General features: G+C 36.6%; 1 protein-coding gene across 2 annotated transcripts in view; it reads left to right on the forward strand.

Annotated features, from left to right (window-relative positions):
• PTPN3 (protein tyrosine phosphatase, non-receptor type 3) overlaps window positions 1-23,747 on the forward strand; it is an 84,073-nt gene that overhangs the window by 42,701 nt on the left and 17,625 nt on the right. The window contains exons 12-17 of one of the 2 annotated variants that reach the window (XM_009996501.1): window positions 120-254; window positions 1,743-1,919; window positions 15,154-15,352; window positions 16,313-16,390; window positions 17,332-17,388; window positions 21,974-22,130. In XM_009996501.1, the coding sequence (XP_009994803.1) occupies window positions 120-254; window positions 1,743-1,919; window positions 15,154-15,352; window positions 16,313-16,390; window positions 17,332-17,388; window positions 21,974-22,130 (803 nt within the window). The remainder of the gene's footprint in view (window positions 1-119; window positions 255-1,742; window positions 1,920-15,153; window positions 15,353-16,312; window positions 16,391-17,331; window positions 17,389-21,973; window positions 22,131-23,747) is intronic. The other variant, XM_009996502.1, reaches the window with a different exon arrangement.

Below are 23,747 nucleotides of genomic sequence, written 5' to 3' on the forward strand. Positions count from 1 at the left end.
GGGGGGGGGGGAGGGTCTTTAGAACATAGTAATTACAAAATTTACTTTATTAAGCAGATTTGATTTCATTTACATTTTCTATGCAAATTAGTTCATGTACATTTTTTATTTCTTTTCAGGTCTGTAAACAGCCAGTACTGCAGAAAAGTTATAGGTGGGATGGTTTGGAACCCATCTATGAGGCGATCTTTATCTGTTGAGCATCTAGAGACCAAAAGCCTTCCTTCTCGATCACCTCCTGTTACCCCCAATTGGTAAATCCAGTTTCTGCCCTTCTCATACCTTCCAGCCTCCTACTTTATCTAATTGTAGATACTTTTAGCAGCATAACTATGTAGTGTGTACGTATATTTATGCATTGTTATTTTGAGAATATATATTCTGTCACCTCAACTTTAGTAAGGTTTTTTGATACTGTCTGCCAGAATATTACACCTAAGTTAAGACATCATGTATTGGAAGGGTGGACAACAAGATGGTTTTAAAAAAAAAATTAAAAAATAGTTGGATGGCTGAACTCAGGGGGGAGTTGGTAATGGGTTGTACTCTACCTTAAAGCCAGGAACAAGTGCAGTACTACAGGAGTCTATCTTGGCACCTGTCCTGCTTAACTTCTTTATGACCTGGAGGAGGCAATGGAGTGCTTGCTCAAAGTTTGCAGATGGCACAAAACTGGGGGAATGAGTCAGTAAGCTTGGGGGCAGGGCTGCTATCCTGTCTGATAGGCTGGAGACATGGGCCTGTGTGGGCTGTATGAAATTCAATGAAGAAAAACTCCTAGGAAAAAAAGTCCTAGGAAGGAAGATCCAAGTGTAACATCAATGTTTGCAGTGCAACTCTGTGGGAAAGGACCTGTTAATCTTCATAAGCAGCAAGCCATAAATGCTGGTGTGCCCTGGCAGCAAAGAAGTCTAACAGAAACCTGGCAGTATTAACAGAAGCATAGATGGTAGATCAAGGGAATTGACTATCCCTCTTTTTTGTGAGGATTCATTATACCTTGTCTAGAATCCTGCAGCTTTTTTCTCCACTAATAAAAGACAGACACTGACTAACTAGTGCAAACTCAGCCAAGGCCAGCAGCCACAAAGATAGTCGGGAGGCTGCAGCACTTAACCTGTGAGGAGAAGCTGAGATAATTGGGCTTGTCCAGCCGTGAGAAGAAAGGGTTTTCCAGATGCCTAATAACATCCTGACATTATTTAAGAGGAAACTACCTAGAGGATGAGGCCAGGTTCTTCAGTGTTGCATGGTGGGAGGACAAGCTAAAAGGTATATGTTGAAACAAGAGAGGCTCTGTTTTGACAGAATTAAAAACTGCTTCACCGCAAGGACGGTTGAGCAGTGGTTGCTTAGAGAGGCCACATGATCTCCATCCTGCAATTTTTTTGAGATCTGACAATAAAGCCTTAAACGTCCTGCTCTGACCTTGGTTGACCCTGCTTCAAGTAGGAGGTTGAACTACATGACCTCCAAAGATCACTTCCAACCTGAATTATCCTACGACTAGAACTGTAGACAGTACAGGTAGCATTTCAGAGAGTAAAAAACCAAATCAGTTTAGTGTACTTAACCTAGCAGTGTATGATTGCCTAGTATCCAATATAAAATCTTTAAAAATTACTTACAGGCCTGTCATTGAGATTTTGGGACACATTGCAATAGGATATAAATTTCATTTTGATCAACTTTTATGAATTGTTCTGATCTAACAACTTGTGTTTGTGTTCCGTATTTTTAAGGCGGAGTCCTAGACTGCGTCATGAAATTCGTAAAGCACGGCACTCGTCTGTAGATAACCTTACAAATGAGATTAGTTATATTACTGAAACGGAGGATGTTTTTTATACGTATAAGGGCTCTCCAACATCAAAGGACAGTGATTCAGAGTTCTCTCAGAACAGAAGTCCACAGAGGAGGTAAGGATTTCTAGAAGCAATTCATTGCCTATTTGATTTTTTTTAAATATTCCAAACAAAAACACAAACAGCTTGAGTATCAAATAATCATCGATTATAATATAAAAATTAGTTTAAACAGTTTTATGTTTGCCTAAGCTTTATTTTAATAAATTGCTGAACTGCAAATGCCATGATATAAAATGACAAGAACAAACCAATCCTTCTTCCCTGAACAATTCTCACTAGTTGAATTCTCGGTAAAATTAGAGAAGCTATTAAGGCATGCTTGTCTGTATCAGTAATATCCTGTGTCCCAGTAGCTCCTGCAACCCTTTCCTACCTGTTATAAACTCTTCCTTTTTTGGGGGGATAGGCTTACTGAAGTCCTTTAAGAGTTCAGTTATGTTCCACCAGCTCAGCATTGTAAGCTGAAAGAGGCACTGCATTTGAGTAAGCACGAGAACATAATAATGGTTGCGGTCATCCATTTTTTTTCCTCTAAAGGAAGGAATTGTAGATTGCTAGTCTAAAGGCAGTCTCCACTTTTTATATTGAGGCCTTTTTGCTGTATGTCTTGAGGACCAACTTTGTTTTCCCCTGCAGTGGTCTAACCACTGCTAGTTTAACTTTCAGGTCTTGAAGCACCTGTCTTTGTGCATTGATTATTTGTTTGCCCATATATTACATTTTAGGTGGAGACTCACTCTGACCTTACAGAGGCATATCTAACTGATTAACTTCAGATTAACACAATATTAACTTCAGATATCATGAAAAAATAATTGATCCTTCTGTCTCAAAAATAAGAGATCCAATTAAAAACCATCAGCTGGGGACAATATTATGTATTAAAATGCAGATTCCTTTATAATGTTACATAGTTTCTAGTGATTCCTAGTAATTTTAAGGCAAGCTTTATTTTGAGAAGCAATGTATTAATGGAAGATGATAGGTCACACCTAGCTCTGATAGTGTGCAGCTACTAAATGTAGCTTTAAGCTCTGGATTTAAACTGTTTGTTTTTTTAAAAAAAATTAATACAACAGTATTGTGACTACTTCACGAGAGAGAAGTTTCTATGAAAGAAGGGAAAAATTATCATGCTTTATGCATATTTGGAGTTTGTCACTGTGATGTTTGAAACTGCTTTTCTGTTTTTCTGATATAAAGTAATGAACCTTAGCAGTAGTAGTGTCAGTAATGGCCATGATAATATACGAGTGATGCCTCTAGGTATTGTGACTAATCATAGATAGGAAGCCATGTCTTTCCTGTGTTTTCACATTTACAAATGATATACTTTTAGAAGTATTTTCTAGGTAGAAAGAATGAGGCAGACTATAAGAGGACATAATGAGGGTCAAAGCTGTAGATGGAAAACTAAGTTACCATACTGTGTACTGTGCCTGATGGATTGTGTCCTGCCTTTGTCCCTTCTGCCAATTAGTACATTGTTGAGTTTTTTCTTTAATTTTCCTTTTTCTTTTCTTCCCCCATAGTTTTTTTTTTTCCTTTCCTTCCTGTTTCAGCTTTCCTGTGTCTATTGAGAATGGAGTGGGAAAGCTTGCTTTTATGCTTTTTCTCAGACAGTGACAATAGGATGTTCTAAATTTGAAAACAGCACATTCATTTGTTTTCTGAGCACTAGGTGATTATGCTGTATCTGAGTCGTATCACTCACTGTGGAAAAGATTACCTTTATTACCTTACATAAACCAAGATTTTTATACATCTTATCCCCAAAATCTCGGTTTCTTGTGTATGTTTATAATATTTTATACTGTGCAGGTAACTGGAAAAAATGTTTGCATAAATTTAATTAATTTCAATTCAATGTGCATGTTTAGGAAGGAGAATATAATGCATGGAATGAATGATCCTTGTTGTATTGACTGTTAGAACTTCTGTGAAGTAAAATGGTCATTAATACTTTTTAACAATTGAGGTAAAATACACAGTAACCATACAAATAAAAAAAATGTTTCTTCCCTGCACTAAAGTTTTCAACAATTCATTAGTCTGTGTTCCAGTTTTTCTTCTTTTATATTTTTACATTAGTTATTACTTGCCTTGCTCCCCTTGTTGAAAGGCATAAAGTAAAATTAAGTGCATAAATGTAGTCAAATCTTTCTTTCCCTGAATGTTTTATTGGAAGATGGAGTTCTACCCTATCAGTTAAACCTGTTTTGTAAGAAAAATGTTTAACTTGTATATCTTCAGTATTAGATATGGACAAACACTTGTCCTGGACTTTTGCCATGCTTCAGAAATATTTCGGTATTACTATAAATCACCTTGCAATGCATTGATAAAGCCACCTTACCCATTTTTACCATGCTGTGGTCTGTAGTAGATTTGAATTGATGTAACTGAAACATGTTATGAAAAATATTGAAATGGTAAATCTGGTTTTCGTTTTCCTTAGAGGAGTACCAAGAGTAGCTTCTTGTGGTCCTTCTAACATACATTGTCTTTAGAGGGTTCTTTTTTTTAATTGCCTAGCCTGCCATCTGAGACTCTCAGAAAAGGTGTTAATTAATGCTAATTATAATTAATCAATAGTTTTGTTATTAAAAAAATCTGAAAACTTTTGGAAGGCTACTAACAAACAACTGTAAGATGCTGATTTTAATATTTGAATTGTTATGTCTGGGACATCAAATCATAATGATAATGGTGCATCTCTTTAATTTTGTAAATTAGATATGTTTAAATCAGTTTCATTTACTGTATCTGTATCAAAACTGAGGAGCTGCAGTTAGCATGAGATAAGGCTCTTCTCCATTTTTAAGGCTGATGTCAGCATTTCAAGGGTGGGATGATAGTATTCACCTGTTTCATTTAGCTCCTGGGTATTGTCTTAAGTCCTTTACGTCAAAAAAGGCAAGTGGTCCAAAATATTCCTGCCTTGAAACTGCTCTGTTGTGATATAGTGCTTTTGGAGGCAAATATGTGGGTAAAACTCATAAGAAGACTTACTGTGTACCTAATTCTACCAAGGCATGTTTGGAACCTTGATGGGTATCAGAACTGTGGAAGCCACTGCTTCTGGCAGAGTGCATGCACCTGCACTTGATTGCCTATAAACCTTTTTTTTTTCCCTCCTGACAATACCAATTATAATTATTTCCTTAATAACCAGTTTTATTCCTTGCTGTGTTTACTGAAGGAAATCAGTCTTCTGTAATAGTACACAATTTAGAAAACAAATCATGTGGAATAGCTCTTTGTGTAGAGGGCATAAAACACACCAGTTATTAGCATTTCTTCTTTCATTTCTTTAAATATATGGTGTTGTGTCAACATGTCAACACCTAGAATTATGTTTACTTTAAAATACTTAAAATGAACATGCAGAAGGTTAGAGCCAAGAAATATTTTGTCATTTATTGTAACACTGATTGTTTTAAAAATGTGCTTTGTGTGAACATTCTACCTTCTAACTGAAATTTATGAGGTATATCCTACAGGCTGTGACTGGAAAAAAAGAGAACAAAGCAAACCATGTGCATGGGTGAGCTAAAGAAAGTGAGGGCAAGCTTGCGAGTGTGGTGTTGATATAGCTAGACTGTTTCTGCTACCCAAATTATCCAAGGTATTTTCACATTCAAGTACAATTTGAAGCTCAGACATAGTGAAAAGAAGCAATTTTTCTCTCTGATTAGTGTCTGCAGAAAATATTGGAGCTCATTACATATGAATTATAGCCAAAAATTGCTCTAATCCCAAATTAACGTATATTTAATAGAGCTTTATTCACAGGGTGTGAATAGGTTTGGCTATCTTAAGCCAACCAACCCAAATCACAGCTGCATACAAAACCTGTCATCAGAGACAGTGCTGAAGAGGACTTCAAGAGGACATTTATTTAGCCCAGGATGTCCCAGCCCTATTGATGAAAGCTTCCCCTCTTAGTCCTTCCTCCTCTTTGTTGCCCTGCTGCTGTCTGACCTGTGAAATGAACACTGGGACAGAGAGCCCACACTGAGCCTTCCAAAGTCTCATAGGTTGCTTTTTGTGTTACATCATACTCTTTGCTATGGCTGTGCCTCACCAGTTCAGCACAGGTGATCCAGTCTGTCTTCTGAGTATACATTGTACTCACTCCATCACTGTATTTTTCTCGTTTCTACGTGCATATGCACATGCTACTACTATCATTTTATTTTAAAAAATATTTCAGCAAAAACATTGAGATAAAACATAAGAATTAGTAAGTGCACTTGTTTCATAACTGTTCTTCAGTTAAAAGTGGCTTTCTTGAGAGATTTAAATTTTCTTCATTGAAGCACTGTTGCTACTGACTTACAACTCTTACTTTAAGCAAAGTAGGAAATATGTCTACTTTCTGTGAGGCTACGTATCTTCACAAGTACCTAAACAGAGTTGTACATTAGGGAAGAGTGCTGAATATGAAGGTTTATATGTTTGTTGCTTTAATTCAGCTGGGGGGGAGTTGTTTTGTTTTTTCAAAGTTGTCATACTGACAGGGTATGACACCTTACAGGTATACTGGATAGAGCTCCTGAATGAGCTTACCATTGAGAAAAATGCTTCCCTTTAATTGTAACAGTTTTAAACCATCACAGAATCCTAGGGTTGGAAGGGGCCTCAAAAGATCATCTAGTCCAACCCCCCTGCCAGAGCAGGGTCACCTAGAGCACATCACACAGGAACATGTCCAGGTGGGTTTTGAATGTCTCCAGTGAAGGAGACTCCACAACCTCTCTGGGCAGCCTGTTCCAGTGCTCTGTAACTCTCACAGGAAAGAAGTTCTTCCTCATATCCACATGGAACCTCCTATGCTCCAGTTTGCACCCATTGCCCCTTGTCCTATCACTGGACATCACTGAAAAAAGCTTAACTCCATCTTCCTGACACTCACCCTTTACATATTTGTAAACATTGATGAGGTCACCCCTCAGTCTCCTTTTCTCCAAGCTAAAGAGACCCAGCTCCCTCAGCCTTTCCTCATCAGGGAGACATTCCACTCCATCATCTTTGTGGCTCTGTGCTGGACTCTCTCAAGCAGTTCCCTGTCCTTGAACTGAGGGGCCCAGAACTGGACACAGTATTCCAGATGTGGCCTCACCAATGCAGAATAGAGGGGGAGGAGAACCTCTCTTGACCGACTAACCACACCCTTTCTAATGCACCCCAGGATGCCATTGGCCTTCTTGGCTGCAAGGGCACATTGCTGGCTCAAACCATAGCTCGTTATCTGTAAAGGCAGGCTGATGGACTTGTGCAGGGAATTCTTTTTTATTACAGGTTTTCCTTTCCTGGTGTAGGGGAACAAGTCATTACTGATTTGCCTTTCTCTGACACTAATGAGGTCTGTAAGCTACTGTCATTGGAAGGCAAAAGTGAAGATGAAGTATTGAGTTGTATTGAAACAGGTGACGCTGTTTTAAGACCAGATTGGAAATTTCCAAAATATCTTTGTTTTAAGCAGTAAACTTCAAATTTGAGTTTAAATGGAGCAATAGACTAGTTACATTTTGGAATAATGTGCTCTGACATGCTTGATCTTGTATCAGATGTTAGGTTTTGTCTTTAACAACTGCACTGTCCACACCCAGTGCAAGCTCTGGTTCTCAGTATTTATATCTTTAAAAATTATGCTTATCACATCCAGTAGTTCATGTGTAGGATTCTTCACTGATGGGCTGCTAGAAAAACAGAAAAAAACCCCAACAAACTTGAAACTATCTTGCCTTTATCTTCAAGTAAATAAGTGAAAATTTAAATTACTAAAATGAGTTTACTTGTTTCCCTCTGTTCAAGTTTTTGTTGTAAATTAAAAATCTATAGATTTAGAAGTTTTAAATGCTTGGTGAACTTAGAATACTAAGGCCCAAGTTTTGCCATGAAAATAAAGAAATGTAACCGAGCAGTATTTAAAGAGCTTTGAACTTTAATTTCTCCTGTTTCATCCTTTCCTTTTTCTCACTCGTCTTCTGATGCCTGAGGTGTGATACAGATGTTCATACTTGACAGTGAAATCAAAAGTGAAAATGAATGAAATGAATGTCAAGACGTGAAAACTGAAAACCATTGTGTTGCTTAATGTTCTTAACTTCTGAGAACCCAGCTGTGGGAAGCTGGATGGTTTTCAGCCAGTCCCCATGAGAAGGGAAGAGTATCCTTCACCCTTTCCCTGGATTTAATGATCTAATCTGATTTTGTGGGGTTATCAATACCCATACTTGCCCTTAACTGAATGTTGTCTCATTAAAGTAAGCTGGAGTTTCTGCATTATTGTAATTGGATTATTGGCTTGGAAAAGTAATCTGATAAAGCTGGTTTGGAACAGCAGCCTGCATAGGAACAAGCATTCTGGTTTATTTTTAGAGTAGACTGAGTGGCCTAACAGAAAAGGTAAGCTGTGAAATGTTCTTTTTAACTGGAGAGAAAATTATTGTAAAACATGTTTCTAAGTGACGAAGTATAGTATCAGTCAGTAAGAAAAACGTACTGAAAGATGAGTCATATAGATCTTATATTTACAATTACACGTTGATTGCTGAGATACATCTGGCTAATTATTCATGGATGTGAGCATATGATGAACCAGAAGGCTGGGGGATTGAGGAGGGGTCAGTCGCATTGTTCCCTTGCTCTGCCAAATTACTGTTGTCAAGAATATGGAGCCAACTCTTCTTGGGTCTGCACAGCAAAAACTTGTGAAGCAATGGACACAAGTTAGGCAAGGGAAATGTTCAGGAGACAGCAAGGAAAAATAAAAATCACACTGACATTAGTTAAGACTTTGTACATGTTGAGAGAAAGGTAGAGGTGTTTCCATCTTTGGAGAATTTCAAAACACAACATGATGTTGACTGTTGTTTGAACAAGAGTTTTAGTAATCTCTCAAGGTCTCTTACAACCTAATTTATTTTGAGTATAAAATTCTACTTGTTAAAAATGCAATATATTCCTTTATAAGCTTTTCTGTTAAAGTTGAACGTGGTTGTGAAGCTCTAAACCTCTTTAACTTCTATTGTAAAACTTCTGCCGGTGATATAGATGGCATAATGTGTACAGTCCTAGAGTTAGCGGGGAAGGAAATGAAATGATGAACTGGTTTAGAAAAAGGAAATTCACTTGCACTGTGCTATGAATTTCTGGAAATGCATATACGCTCTGGGTCTAAGTGTGATGCATCATCTGGTGAAGGTATTGCACTGAAAATAGATTTCCTGAACGTATGCTGCATTTGTTCAATTCTTTCAGCTTACCATTTAGACAGACAATAAACTGTAGCTCCATAGTGAGATTTAATGAATGTATTATGGGAATACATCATTATTTTAACACATCATTATTTTATTCCTTTTGCAAGCAAAATTTTTAAAGCACTATTGTTGATGAAAGTACTCTTCACATGTATTCAGCTAAATCAGAGTAACTACTTGCTTGGTAGAAAACTGCAAATAATGTCTAAGCTATTTATCCTTAGTTTTTAATCATGTACAGATATGTTCAATTCCTTGTTCGTATAAAATCTGCATTTCTCGAGTCCATTGTCCTTGTTTAGGTACTTCAGTCTTTTTCAGTGAAGATTTCCTTCTAATACTAGGCAATAGATCTGAGAACATTTCAGTTTGTTTCACATTAGGTTTTTAAGACTACTGCCAATAGACCTTTGAGTTTTACTGTGCTCTTTCACTCAAATATACCTGAAAGTCTTCAATATTTTGCTTACACGTAAACTTTTCATTATGTGCCTTTATTAAAATGTAGCACACTTTGCTTCCCAGTTCAAAAAACAATTTTACATCCAAAACGAAACACTCAAAAGTTGAATTGCAACTCTGTGGTAAGGCAAAGCTGGCAGCAAGCCAGCTGGTTGCAGAGTATCAGAATAGATGAAACTTTCATGGCAAGTCAGTAAACTGGAATATGGTCAATAGCAGCAACGCAGAGTAACTGAAGGTATCCTTCTATGGGTGATGTCAGCAGCTTACAAATGTGAATGTTTGGAACTTAGAGAAAATCAATGAAACACTTGTACCATGAAGTCTGGAAGTTTATTTTGTAACAGTACTCTTATGTATGCAGCACAAAGCATCTACATAGCCTTCTTACACAGTGGTTCTGTTCACAGAAATGGTGAACTTTTACTGTGAGAGTCAATCTGTATGTAAATTTTTCTGAAAGGCACCTAAAAGATGTTGCTGTAAATATCTTCCACTTACTTGATTTATGAATAGTAATCCTGGTTTTAATGGTGTGCTGACAGAAAATAGATGGTAATAGAAGTTCTGGCACACTCAGTCTCTTCAGCCCTGCAGCTTAAAGAAGCTTTAAGAACTTCAAGAACAACACAAGGGCAAAATCTACAGATATTTCCTTCAGTTGTTTGTAAAGTGGGAGTTTTGCTATAGTGCTATTGTTTCAGTTGTCCCTTTTCTCCGGGGTTTTACTCTGCTGCAGTTTATCATCCTCAGTTCTCAGAATTCCCTGGTAGGGCACACCAAGCTGGGAAGGAGGGGTCTTTCCTTAAGACCTTTCTGTCCTCCTGAAGGAAGAGGAGAGTTAGCCTTCTCAGGGCACAGTGTTTTATTATAAAGATCATCACCAACAGAGCAATCCATAGTGAGTGAAAGATTGAAATGGCATCATTTTAGATATATTGTGGAGTAAGGAAGATTAATTACCTGCAGTTTCAAAGTGTTTGCTCATAACTGCACCGATGGAAAGCTTGATGTCCTTGCAAGGAAGGGCGCTCTTTCTCAATGAAAAAGTTGAATGGCTGGTCTGGTGAGTGTTCTCCTTTATTGACTTAAAATGTGGTCCTTGTCATATGTTGTGAAATGAGGAAGATAGGTTAGTAAAATGTGGAATACTGTATAGCCAGAAAAGGTTGTCTGGTTATCCATGTTTAAGGTACTTTATCATATTGTTAAATAACTAAATGCTAGAAATACTGCTTCAATGAGTTGCAGAGCAAAAGTTTGCAGCTCTTGCACGCTGAAATACTAAGGACTTTAGGAAGACACAGCTGCACTGTCCCTGATGAATTCTTTTAAGCATTGCATTTGGCTGCTTTCTAGGTCAAATTTTTGTTACCTTTTTCCGTTTTAAAAGGTTATAGAATGATCCAGCAAATCTTCCAGAGCTGACATATTTGAACTAAAGTGCAGTAATTTAACAGAAAAACCTTCAGCAAATATGGCTAAGAATTTATGAATCACATTCAGGTTGCCAAATGTATTACTGAGTTGATGAAAAATTCTTTATATGTTTATACATAGTATATGAATGGAAACCCAAGTTGTTGGGTTTTTTTCTGTCTCAAGTGACCTAACTCTATATTAGGAGGGAAGAGGGGAGATAATATGTTAAAATAAAGATATTGCATTGATTTGCATCACAATTTAATGGTGTGTAAATTTTTGGTGAAAGCTTTTGAAAGGGTTAAATTAGTGCAATGTGGATTCTACATGGAATTTAGTAATAGCACTGTAGCTGTACTGTGGCAAAAGTTGTACAGTTTCATTGTTCTTTGCTTCACAAGGAAATCAATTAGTTTAAACAAAAATAAATTCAATGTTTCTTTATTTTTAGCATGACTTCCTAAGGAAATAAGGCTTATGTCATAGCAGCACAGCCCATCTGCCCCTGTTCCCAGTTGAGAACATCTGGACCATTGCAGTCAAATCTAATGTAGGAGAAGAATTTGCAAAGATGCAAAGTTTTCTACAAAATTTGTAAAAGTCAGTGACTAGGCAGGAAAAACCCCACAACTTGTACTGTCATCGCATAGTGAGAGGAGATCAGTTTGAGATCAATGGCTGTCTGTTCCATTTAGATATGTGCTGGTCAGACAGCAAGTGAGTGCACATTTCCTAAGGATTTGCTGTGCATTGCTGGCACTTAGGGTAAAAATGCTGTGAGGATTGCAAGTAAGGAGAACAGCGGGTACTTGTGGGAGCGTGGGGGTGAATGTCAGTGGGATCACAAGGAAGGCGTGACCACAATAAAGAAGGAAGAAGTATAGTGCTTAAAGAAAAGGACACACAACCCAAATCTCTAGAAATTCTTAGGGAATCAGGCTTCACCAACTCTGCCTCTAAAGGGAGAAATTTTTCATACTGCAGTATACAAATAAGGAAACTTAACTATGCTGATACTGCTGCTATTTTTACTGTAGTTTTGATGAAACATAGTACATAATTCTTAGTATTGAGGTTGCTTTAGACAACAATAATTGAAGATGTAACTGTATCCTGAGAATTGCCTCCTATAACTTGATAATTCACAAACTCTACATCGAAACTAAATTTCTTAATATGTGTTTTTTTCCATCAGGATCTTATATCTCTCCAGGTTTTTTTTGTTACTAAATTAAATTTGTAAAGCTACCTCATCTACCTTAAATTGACTTTGCTTTGCAAGGGCTTTTTTGCTAACCTTTACTTTCAAATTTATCTTAGTAACATACCTGTTGTTTTAATTGATGTAGTATAGTTTAACCCACTATTTCAGGTGATCTCTGATGAAGCTAATTGATTGCAAATTTTTCTTTTCTGTGCTAGATTGTCCTAATCTGTGTAATGACTTGTTTTAGTTCTGCTTTTTCTTAAAAGTTCTCTGTCAACATCTGTTCTGCTCTTGCATTATGAGATTATGGGAAAATTCTTGCTTCTGAAGCTGTTTATGCTCATTTCTTGTTACCAGGGCATAAAAATTTTGCCATGTTTGACTTTTTATAAAAAACAGTCGGTGCAGTGACTATAGTCATTGTCATGCACATTTAAAAGTTTTTTAAATGTAGTGTAACTTGCTAAGTAATTTCCACTGTAAACTCCTGTGTAGTTTAAGTTGTGGTAGCAGGTGTGGGTTGCATGAGCTTGTGCCGAAAGTGTAACTGAGCAGTTAGAGCTGCTGTGGGATTTTTGTGGAGTGTTTCATAAATTCTGTACTTGTCTGATTCCGACTTTCAGTATAGGATTAAACGTCCTTTAATGTACTGTGAGCACACATACCGGCTTTTATGCTCCTTCCTTTTGTTTTTGTGGGGTTTTTGTTTGTTTGTTTTGTGTGGTTTTTTTTAGTTTAGTTCTTGTTTTTCTGAAGCTCTAACTTAAATTCATTTACTGTTTGCTTTGGGTTTTTTTTAACAGGTCTTCTGAACAAGAATCACCAAAGTGAGTTTTCCTTAAACTTTCTACTATAAAATTTTTAGCTCTAAGATATGTAGCAAAAATGTATAATCTGAACTGATTTTTCAAAGTAATAGTCTTGCATTGTTAAAAGATAGAAATAAATGTATAAGCCAATGAAAATTTTAAAGATTATTTTCTTTTAAATAAGATTTTTTGATTGAAATGTGTGAAGTTTTAAGCCCCAATACACTCTAAATCACTAATAACAATAAAGTTGATTAACAACTTCTACAAAGCTTAATGATGCAAAAATCCACATAAGACTTCATATAGTGCCAGAAGTCATTAACTGAACTAAATTGTCATATTTTTCTGATATCATGAATATTTTTCTTCACTGGAAAATATTATGAATTGTAATCTCAACTTGTAAGTGAAATATTTTTTTGTATCACTATGTTCTGAAAAACTTATGATGATATATTTATATATACAGTGTTCTTGTTTAACATTGACCTCATAGGAATCATTAAAAGTCCTGGAAACTATCAGATAAAGACAAAATTTTGACAGTATAATTCCTTTTAAGTGTCATTATAGTTGGCTACTTCAAAGTATTTTCAAATTATCGAGAGAGCCAAGTGTATAATATCTCCCAAACACTAAACATATTTTCTCTAATACTTGAAAATTCTGTAAGTATTGCACAAAATGCTTGATTCACATTCCCATGTTACATGTAGTGTAACTGAACATGGCAAGAATAAGTTTGCCTGATGACATCTTTTGGAAGATTTATATTTGTTTCAGTCAGATTTCTACAAGCTGAGAAAGAAGTGTTGGCATTATTAAAAGTCTGTTGCAGTGCACATCCTGTATGTCAAAAGCCCAAGCTACATTTCTTCATAGTTTAGTATTATTTCTACTTATGGTTCAGAAAAGCTCACATATACTAGTGCCAGAGCAGAGATGAATGTTTGAATCTACAAATTTCAATGCCAGGCTTTACTTGCATTTATATTTCTGCTGCCTTAATCCTGTGAGAATTTGATGTCACTTTTAGGAATAAACTGCAATAAACAGCTAACAGCCCATGTACTCCCAAGGATCAAATATACTTCATTGCAGTGCTGGGTTGTCAGTAGCAGTGCAGAGTGTTCTTGCAAGATGTACTGCCACTGAGCATGGTAATCCATCACGTAAGTGAAAGGTCTGTCTGCTGTGGGGTATTACAAGTAGCTAGGACTCAGTTTTTCCATACACAGCACTGTTTTATTAGTGTCTGAGTTATACCTGATCTTTCCCTGGACAGTTTTCACAAAATACTATGTAGTATTTATGAAGAAAATGAGCATGTCTCTATGGGATCTGTGCCTTTGATACAATGAAGAAGGGGTTTAGTTCTATTATAGTAAAGATTTGCACTTCATCTTCTTCAGAAGAGAGCACATAGCTAAATTAATGTTTGAATGGTCTTGGAGCACGTCAGGCAATTTGGCTAATTCTAAGATTCGAGGTGTTCATTTACTTACATATTATTGTTATAATTGAATTTTAAGGTTCTTGACTCTCTAAGCCAGGTCTGCACCTCCATTTAATTATTGGTCCTTCTTCATGGTTATAGCTATCTCCACAGCAGATTATATTAATTGTCATTTAACCTTTCACTGTCACTTCATTTCATGTTTCTCTGATAATTTACCATGGCTTTTCTGCAAAGCACCTTCTCCCAGAGGGATAAGGTTGAGATGGCACTCTTAGGAGGGAGGAATGAGAGTGGAATCTTGGAAAACATTTTCATGGGTAGGATTGGCAACTGAAGTGCCTTTCCCCTGGGGTTCAGTCCTCTTCATGTTGCTGTGATTTTGTGGGCCACTGTGACAGTATATTTTACTGATATCCAAATACTTTGCTAAAAATGCTTTTGCTACTCTATAATTTTGTGTTGTCCATTCTTCTGGATGTCCATTGATCAAATGATACTCCAGTCCTGTTACCCTGCACCTTTAGAAGTGGTATTAAATGTAAAGTTGGCTTTCTCTTTTAACTGGGCAGTACACTTGTATGTTTTGCTATTTATTTTTTAAGAACTGGATAATGATACCTTTGTAATATTTATTCATACTTTTTAAATGAAGGAATATATTGGGAAACAGTCCAACGCGGAGTTCTCTGTCCCGAACTTCACCTAAAGCCTTGGCTCAGTCTCCTAATGGAGTCAGCAACATTTCTGGCTCTTACCTGTTGGAAGGAGTTGACAAACAATTCTTAGAAACATATGACAGTGTCACAAAAAGTAGCTCGACAGAAGATTCCAGTCAGTACTACTGTGATAAGGTATGTTCAATTTCCTTCTTATAAAGTCAAAACTAGTACTAAATGTAGCTTTGAACTGTAGATTAAGAACCCACAAAAAGTGGGGTTATATTCCAGGATGAGCATATTTTATGCAGTAATAAGAATAAATCTATTCTCACCAATCAATTTTATCCAAGATTGTGTACACAGTATTATAGGCAGTCCTGGCAACTATGTTGATTTCCATAGTGTCCAGGTTTCCAGAAGCATCTCCAGGGAAAGTTCGTAGTGAAGTGGAAATGCGTACATGATTGACTCTGATTTCTTCAAGGAAAGATGCCTTGGTAACAGGCATAACTCTACTTTATCTCAGGCATCTCCTCTTTAGTATGGCTAAATGTCATCCTTTGAATTCTGCACTGGCTAGAGAGAAGCTACTCCCTGCTATGGTAGCAGATCATTCCTTCCCTTTCTCCAGCCTGCTCCACAGAGTGGTGCTGGACAGCTTCCTAACCTGCCTGGCCAGTAGCTGCTGCCGTTTTTTAATCCCTCTGTCTTGTGGATTCTCCTGCAGAAGATAGCAATGCACTCATTTACAGAAGAAAAACTGGGGGGAAAGTAGTCACTTCATACTTCTTAGAGTAGAATTGATTCTAATGTGTTGCACCTAACATATTTTTCCTTCTAAGTCAGCTTTAGTCAAGACAACATGTTGAAAATTTTAATAGGAGCTATCAATTGAGAAAGCTATGATGTCAGTAACCGTGTTAGGACAGAACAAGCAGAGAATGTATTTGCTGTTATGTACATCGCTATTTTTACAATTTAAAAGGTTGCAATCATGAGTATATTCTGTAACCTTAGCTTCTTCCTATTTTAAATATGGATTTACGTATTCTTCTTCCTGCACATCTAAATCTGGCTGCACTATTTTCTAATTTGCTGTCTTTTTCTTTTAAAAATTAGAAAAGTTTTTGGGTTTTTTCCTATATATTGCAGAATGACCTAATTGAGGGAGATCTACTTCTGGTGCGTATCATACCAGATGAAGACGGGAAGTTCGGATTTAATCTAAAGGTAAAGCAGCATTCTTTTACTTTCCTAAGTGCTTTATAGAGTTACAATGCTTTAACTTCATGATTATTTTTCATTTTTTAATGCAGTGCTTTGCAGAAAGCATTATATTCTACAGGAATTTCTTACAGACCGAGAGTTTTTAGAAGTGGCAGCCTAATCCTTAAATGCTAAAGCAACATTTACAGAAATAAGTCTCTGCTAATTCTGTGGTTTTTAGTTGCATATGCTATGGGCATGGCACGTTTCCAAATCAGACTGCTTATTTAATGTTTCAGTCTGAACTTCGAAGCCTAATTTAAGGCATCATCTTTTAGAGAAAATTTGACCTCTGTGTTATGAAACAAATTAAATCGGTTTTGCTGTGCAGCCTAGTATGTCCATTAAAAAGTTCTTATTGGAAAGGTGAAAATTAATTTATGAAGAAAAAAGAAATTACTATTAATGATTTACTGTTGTAAATTTTTGACATTCCCTCAATGAAACTCCCATTTAAGTATGTAGAGTAGTGTAAAGAGTCATAGTATCAAATACGGGCACCTTGGACGTTAATTGATGGGAGTTGTCAGGAACTTCATTCCTACTTGATCCCTTGCAGGTTCATAACATCTAAGAACACTGCCTGCCTTGCAAGTCCAAGTGTTGAATTAGGCTTGCTTGGAGGGTAGGGTTAGAATAAATGCTGCATTTGATCTGTTTGTTGGCTTTTAAAATATATGGGCAAGCAAAGACAGTGAGTCTAGTTTACTGGAAATTGGTAGATTTAAAGACTTATCACTCTCCCTCTCGTTTACTGATGAAAATTCAATCTTACCGTCCTTGCTTACAGTGACAGAGCTTTAAGTTTGTATAAAAACAAAAATGAGTTACTACTTACTTTAAAGGCTGCTTATGCTTATTATAATGATATATTTATGGTTGTTATTTACTTAATATTCCTCTAGGGTGGTGTAGATCAGAAAATGCCATTAGTGGTATCAAGAATAACTCCAGGATCACCTGTAAGTAAATTCTTAAGACTTCTAATACCTTTCTTTGTTAATTCCTCCACCACTCACAGAATTCCATATACATAGGAATTTGGAAACCCGTGACCAGTATGAAGTAGCAGCTGATCTGTTCTCTTTAGAAGTTGATTTGACCAGTTGTTTCTTAAACTACAAATTACTAGGTCTGGAAGCACTGGCCAAACAAGATACCAGTAGAAAGCATGTTTGCTTCCCCCTGTCATCTCAAAGTGCATTTTGAACTGGAGAATGTTTGATGAGGGGGAAGTACAGTGAGTGAAGGTATGGAGCAGTGTTCACTAAAGAAGTAAGTAGGCTGGGCCCTGCAGCCTGAAAAAAAAAAAAAGAACTTGTGTAAGGGAGGTGTCGTAGAGATCTGCAAGATTAGGAGCCCTGTGAGCAGGAAATTCTCATAGATCAGCTATGGCCTACCAGATTAATTTAGTGTACATCAGGTTCCTCATGCTTAGTGAAGTAGTTCTTCATACACAAGATAGGCCTATGAAACTCCTTGACGAAGGTTACTGTGGTTAAAATATTTTTGTGGGTGGTCAGGAGAGTACAAGTAATTGGGGAAACTATCTGCTGACAGTTACCAAATAGACAAACCACAACAGGCTGAGGAAATCTTTAGGGCTAAAAATATTTATATGATGGGGAGAGTACTTGGCAGGGGAGAGGGGCCACAGAATATGTTTGCTCTGTTCTCTTTTTTCCATTATTTTTGCTTATGGAAATATATATGGATTAAGTGGAACATTCATCAGAATCAGTACACCCATTAAATTATGTTGAATTGTGAAATAATAATAGTAATATAACATTTTGGTAAGTTTTTTCCTAAATAATTAGTACATAAATTTGTGAGCACATATGTTATCTTATTGCAATTTTTTCTCGTTCACCTTCTTTCCCAACTCTCAATAATTTTGGTGAAAACCTGGTAGGAAATATGGCTGACTTAATCCAAAAATCTGATGTTCTCTGCATCTTGTAGACTCTTCTGTTATTTGATAAGCTGTCACAGAACTGATATTTAAATGTCATTATGTAAATCAAGATAAAACACATTGTTTGAAAGGTTGTTTTTGTCGCATTTATGATTTGTGGCTTGCCTTACACAGTGCACGGCACTCCTTTACGAACTACAATAGTTATTTGAATGAAAGAGTACTAGGAAATTATCATTATAACTCAAATCCATAGAGTAAAATTAAAACAGTCCGTCAAACATTTCATGGTCAATTTAGCAAACTACTTAAGGGTGATTTGAAATAGTGAGGTTAATGTAGGGCAAACAGGCTCAATCAGAGAATGAAAGGTGCTTCTCCAGAGGTAATGACTTCCTGTGGCAGATTCAGATGTTCTTCTGGAGGGTGTTCTGTTGTTTTTTTTCACTTGGATTGGAAAAGGACTGAACTTCTAACTTACATGCTTCATTTAAGTGTCTCCAGTTACATAAGCATAGATGCAAGTGACCACTTACCTCTCTAATCTTGTAAACCACAAAATGAGCAGGTTAGCAAGGAGTAAGGAAAAATTGGCAAGAGTTATCCATACTCAACAGCTATGTTATAGAAATCACATCATGTTCCAGCAAGAAGAAAAAAATATACTTATTTTCAGAGCGCAGCAGTGTTAACATTGACTATATTGTTCTCAGTAAACTAAGTCAGTTTTAGAAACTAGTTTCCCCTGTTCTTGACTGTTTAATGGAATGTAGCTGATATTTGAAAGTTCAAATTAAGCAATCTATGGAATGCGTTTTTAAATTATTTTAGCTCAGTTATGCCTTTCCTTCCTTGTACTTGCTACTATTTTAACTTGCTCTAGATTCACTCATTAGCCTTTGAATTGTCCTCAGGGGTACTGTTTGATAATATTATTTGTAAAGATTATTTCTCACGTTTGTAGGTCACTTTTTCCCACTTTCCTACAGAACAATACAGGCTTTTTTTGTGGAGGAGGGGAAGCAGATCTACTGTGCAAAATAAGGCAATATTTTCCCTTTCATATCCTACAGTTCTTTTAAAAGGACATTAAATCTAAAGAACAACCATTTCCTACATCTGGTATTTTTTATTTTTTTAAACTAAAATCCTGTACTGTTTTTTTTCATTAACAATATTAATGTCCTAGGGGGGCTAAAAAAGTCATTATGGTTTTATTTAATAGAGCTTGTCGTTAAAAAATCGCGTGTGCGCTTCTTGGAGCAATAACAAGGTGATTAGCATAAAATGAAACATTGGGTGTGTCAATAGAACAGGAAGCCTTTGACATAATGAATTGTCTGGAAAAGCTCAGTATCTGAAAAATCTACAGATTATGCTTATGTGGAAGGAATTAATTCTCCTTCAAGATATATATTTTTTTTTATGGTCAGATGATTCCAGTAAGAGAGTTGAGGCATTAACATGTCACATGATGAATAAAGTTTCTTTGGGCAAAGATATTAATCTCCTTTTGTAATAAAGAGTAAAAACCAGCAACCAGCCAAGCAACCTAAATTATAGACAAATACAGGAGATCAGAAACCATTCCCTCCGTGTTCTTGTTGACTTCTTGAATCTTCTAGACTGACCTCATGTGGTCTTTATATCATTCTTTATTGTCTTATTTCTTTAGGAAAAAAGTTGGAGGAAAGTACTCCTTTTTTATTATTATTTTTTAAGCACTTTTTCTGCCCAAGATCTTTTCCTCTTCCATATGCCTTTCTTTTATCTCTCTTCTTTCTATTCTCCTGTACCAATTCTGCAGCACTAATAGCTGTCTGAAGTTTCCTTTCACTCTATTCTCTGACGCTGGTGGCCAGTTTATTTTTTTCTTCATATCCTTGTCTGTATTTTTTTGTTTCTTTCTTTTGTTGTCCATCTTCTTGCTTTTCTTTTCCTTGGGTTTTTTTCTTCTCCATTCTGTCTCTTCCAACTTTTTACTTAGTGATATAGTACGTCACTGGTAAACTTAATTTAGGATCAGATCTAATTAGAACATCTTGTTCACATTTGGGGTGTTGATGTTGGTTTCTTCATTGGGCTAATCACTTTGGATTAATAAATTGTAAGGAACCTGTGCTGGCATTAAGGAAATACAGGGAACAGCTATGAATAACACTAGAGGCCTATGCCTCATTCGTATAACAAATGAAATGGATTCTGTATCTAAGTATATCACTCTTGTGTAGCTGGGTACTTTCTAGACAAAATAAAAATTAGGATAGCAATGAAAATAGAATTGTTACGCTACTTGGCACTCAAACGTTGTAGAATCTCACACATTCATATTACAGAATTGCCAAAGACTGGAGAGGGCCTGGAGGTCATCTTGTCCAAACCCTCTGCTTTAGGGTCACCTAGAACCAGTTGCCCAGGTCCATGTCCAGATGGCTTTTGGATACTCAGGGGAGACTCCACATTGTATCTGGACAACCTGTTCTAGTGCTCAGTCAACCTCACATTAAAAAAAGCGTTCAGATCAAGCTTCCTGTGTTTCAGTTTGTGCTTGTTGCCTCTTGTCCTGCTTCTGGACACCACTGAGAGAGCCTGGTTCTATCTTCTCTGCACCTTCCCTATAACTATATATATATATATGTGCGTGTGTATATATATATAACGTATATATATATACACATTAACAAGATCCTCCCTGAGCTTTCTCTAGACTGAGCACTCCCTGCTCAGTTTGCCTTTCCTCATACAAGAGCTGGTGTAGTCCCTCCATCACCATCATCATTCTGGTCATACCTCGAATTGCTTTGCACTGGACTTAGTGCTAAGCACACTAAGAAGTGGGGCAGCAAAAAGCCAGACAAACCCTAGGGTCCACCAGTTAATCTAAACTGCTGTATCAAATACAAGACATAATGCAGGTTTTCATATGAGATGGGGAAACCTTGTTTTAGTGGTCTCTGCAGCACAGGTAACAAAAGAATATGTAACTAATGCAGGGTACTTGAGCATCATAGGCTGAGTACTTCACTGCATCTTCTTGTTAAAACTTGCAGTAACTGAAGTGAGGAAGAATGTTCTCTATTTGTAGATATCATTTTATAACCACCAAACAAGAATCTGATAAATAACAAAAATTTGAAATGCGTATGGATTTCTTTAAATTTTAAAAAGTGTGTGCCTGGGGAATGTCCTGTTGCTTAACTTATGTTCATCTGAATCATGTCTGGACTTAGCAGTATTCACTGCATAAAAACTGAAGCATGTTACATGTACCCAAAAGACTTTTCCCAAAAATTCCTTTGCAAATGGCTGTAACCAGTGGTTGTTGAGGCTTGGAGTCTGAAATGTAGATCTTTAAGGGCAATCCCATGATGGCTGTTTGATGAATACAAATTCTTTTTATAGCTGTCAGTCTGCTGTTTGAACAGTTTCTAATCTTCACTGTGAGGCTTTGAAGGAAGAAAGACAACTTTAGATCTGAATTCTTAGCTAGAACTTCTGATATGGAAGATGAAACCTCATCAGGAGAAATCTGAAGATTTTGGTTACATGATGAACTTAATATCCTCATGTGTTCCTGCTTACATGACTGGATGCAATGATATTAATGTGTTTCTTTGGTCTTGAAACAGGCTGATAAATGCATTCCAAAACTGAATGAAGGTGATCAGATAGTATTAATTAATGGCCGAGATATCTCAGAGCACACGCATGACCAGGTGGTCATGTTCATAAAAGCCAGCAGAGAATCTCACACGAGAGAGCTTGCGCTTTTGGTCAGGCGGAAAGGTAACTGGGCTAATTTCTTAATTTTTAATGTTTTTTAAGATTGTTGCTCTTATGCTTGGTGATATGTCCTCTTCTGCTTACATAAATGTGTTCCCAGTGCACTGGGAACAGGCCTATCCTAAAAAGTAGACCCCCCTGCATTTGAATTAGTAGTACAAATATTTCTAGTTCTGCAGCCTCTTACCTCTGCAACAGAGAATTTATCAAGTTTAGAATTCCCTATTTTCTTAACTCTAAAAATCTATGAGAATACATAGTACCTTGCAGGAGTTTTGGTGTGGGGTTTTTTTTTGTAAACAAAGCACAGTTTCACAAATTACTAGTTGCAAGTTTGCAAACATCCACGGACCGTTCCCCAGTGCAATGATAAAATTTTAAAAAGTCAAATAAGCTTCTTCAATTTTTTCCTAATTTTCTTTTTTCCATTCTTACAGTAAACATTTTGTGACAATACTGAGCTTAACCTGGGCTGGCTATTTGCTCAACTGCTGCCAGCAATAGGAAAGAGTCTATGAAATATACAGGGTCTTAAGCCTGTATGTTTAAAATATGGGGAAACCTACCTAGCTTGTTTTTTCTTCCTTCATATTTAAACACATGCAAATCCCAAGAGCTTTCAGATGATGTGAAACTTACAGTTTATTCTTTACTTTCCTTAAGGGCTACGGTAAGACTTTGACATGCATGATAATGGGCTTTGCACAGAGTTCCTGATTACATGAGGATGTAAAAATCTGAAGGGATTGTGCATCACTAGGAAAGCAGAGGGAATAAAACTGCCTAAATTATATGTACTTCTGTAGTATTTACTTTATTTAAAATTTATCATGTTTCTAGGAGAGCAGATAGGCTCTTGGTCTTGTTTCTGCTGAACAGTCCTGCTGCTGTTATTGCAGGCCTTTCCACTGGGTCTACGCAGTATTTAGTCTTCCCTTAATTTTTCTAGTCCCCTTCCTACTTGCAGATAAGAGAAGTCTGTTCTTAACTAAAGGTAACCTGTGGCCCCATGGCAGTCCTGTGTATAGGCATGAGTTTGAACAGCTTCCCATTTTCTGAAATTTTTCAGGTATGAGCCATTCTGATCACTGCAGAGAACAACAGAGACAGAACTGTGCTGATTAATTATTTAATGTTTGTCATGTTCTTTAACATGTTGGCATGGAATGCCATAAAGAACTGACTAGTAATTTTTTATTTATTTATTTACTGTTAGTTTCTTTGATGTTAGCATGCAAACTTACAGAAGGCAACTCAGTTTCTCTGTAATGGCAAGGAAGTACAGTATGATTGTGTTTGTTTTGCTGTTGGGGGTCCAAACTTACATAAGCTCCTTTTGAGATATTTCATTAATGCTGCTCTAAATTTTTTTAGGCAAAACAGTTTGTTTTTTATCATGGTGGATGTTATGATTCATTAGCCTCTTTAGCAGTTTATTCTGCAAGACAAGGTTACAGCAAAAATCTTTTTGTCTTTGGAAGTCAAGTTCTTTGCCTTCATAAATAAGCACCTCAAGGCGTTTTAATTTTCTGAAAAGTCATAAGGACATTTTAGTCTTAGTAGTTTTTACAATAATATAGTGCTTAAAGAAATGCATTTAATTGTGTTGCTGTTTGCTTT

Source organism: Chaetura pelagica, unplaced genomic scaffold (assembly GCF_000747805.2).
Source record: "Chaetura pelagica isolate M959 unplaced genomic scaffold, ChaPel_1.0 scaffold82, whole genome shotgun sequence".
Classification (NCBI taxonomy): Eukaryota; Metazoa; Chordata; class Aves; order Apodiformes; family Apodidae; genus Chaetura; species Chaetura pelagica.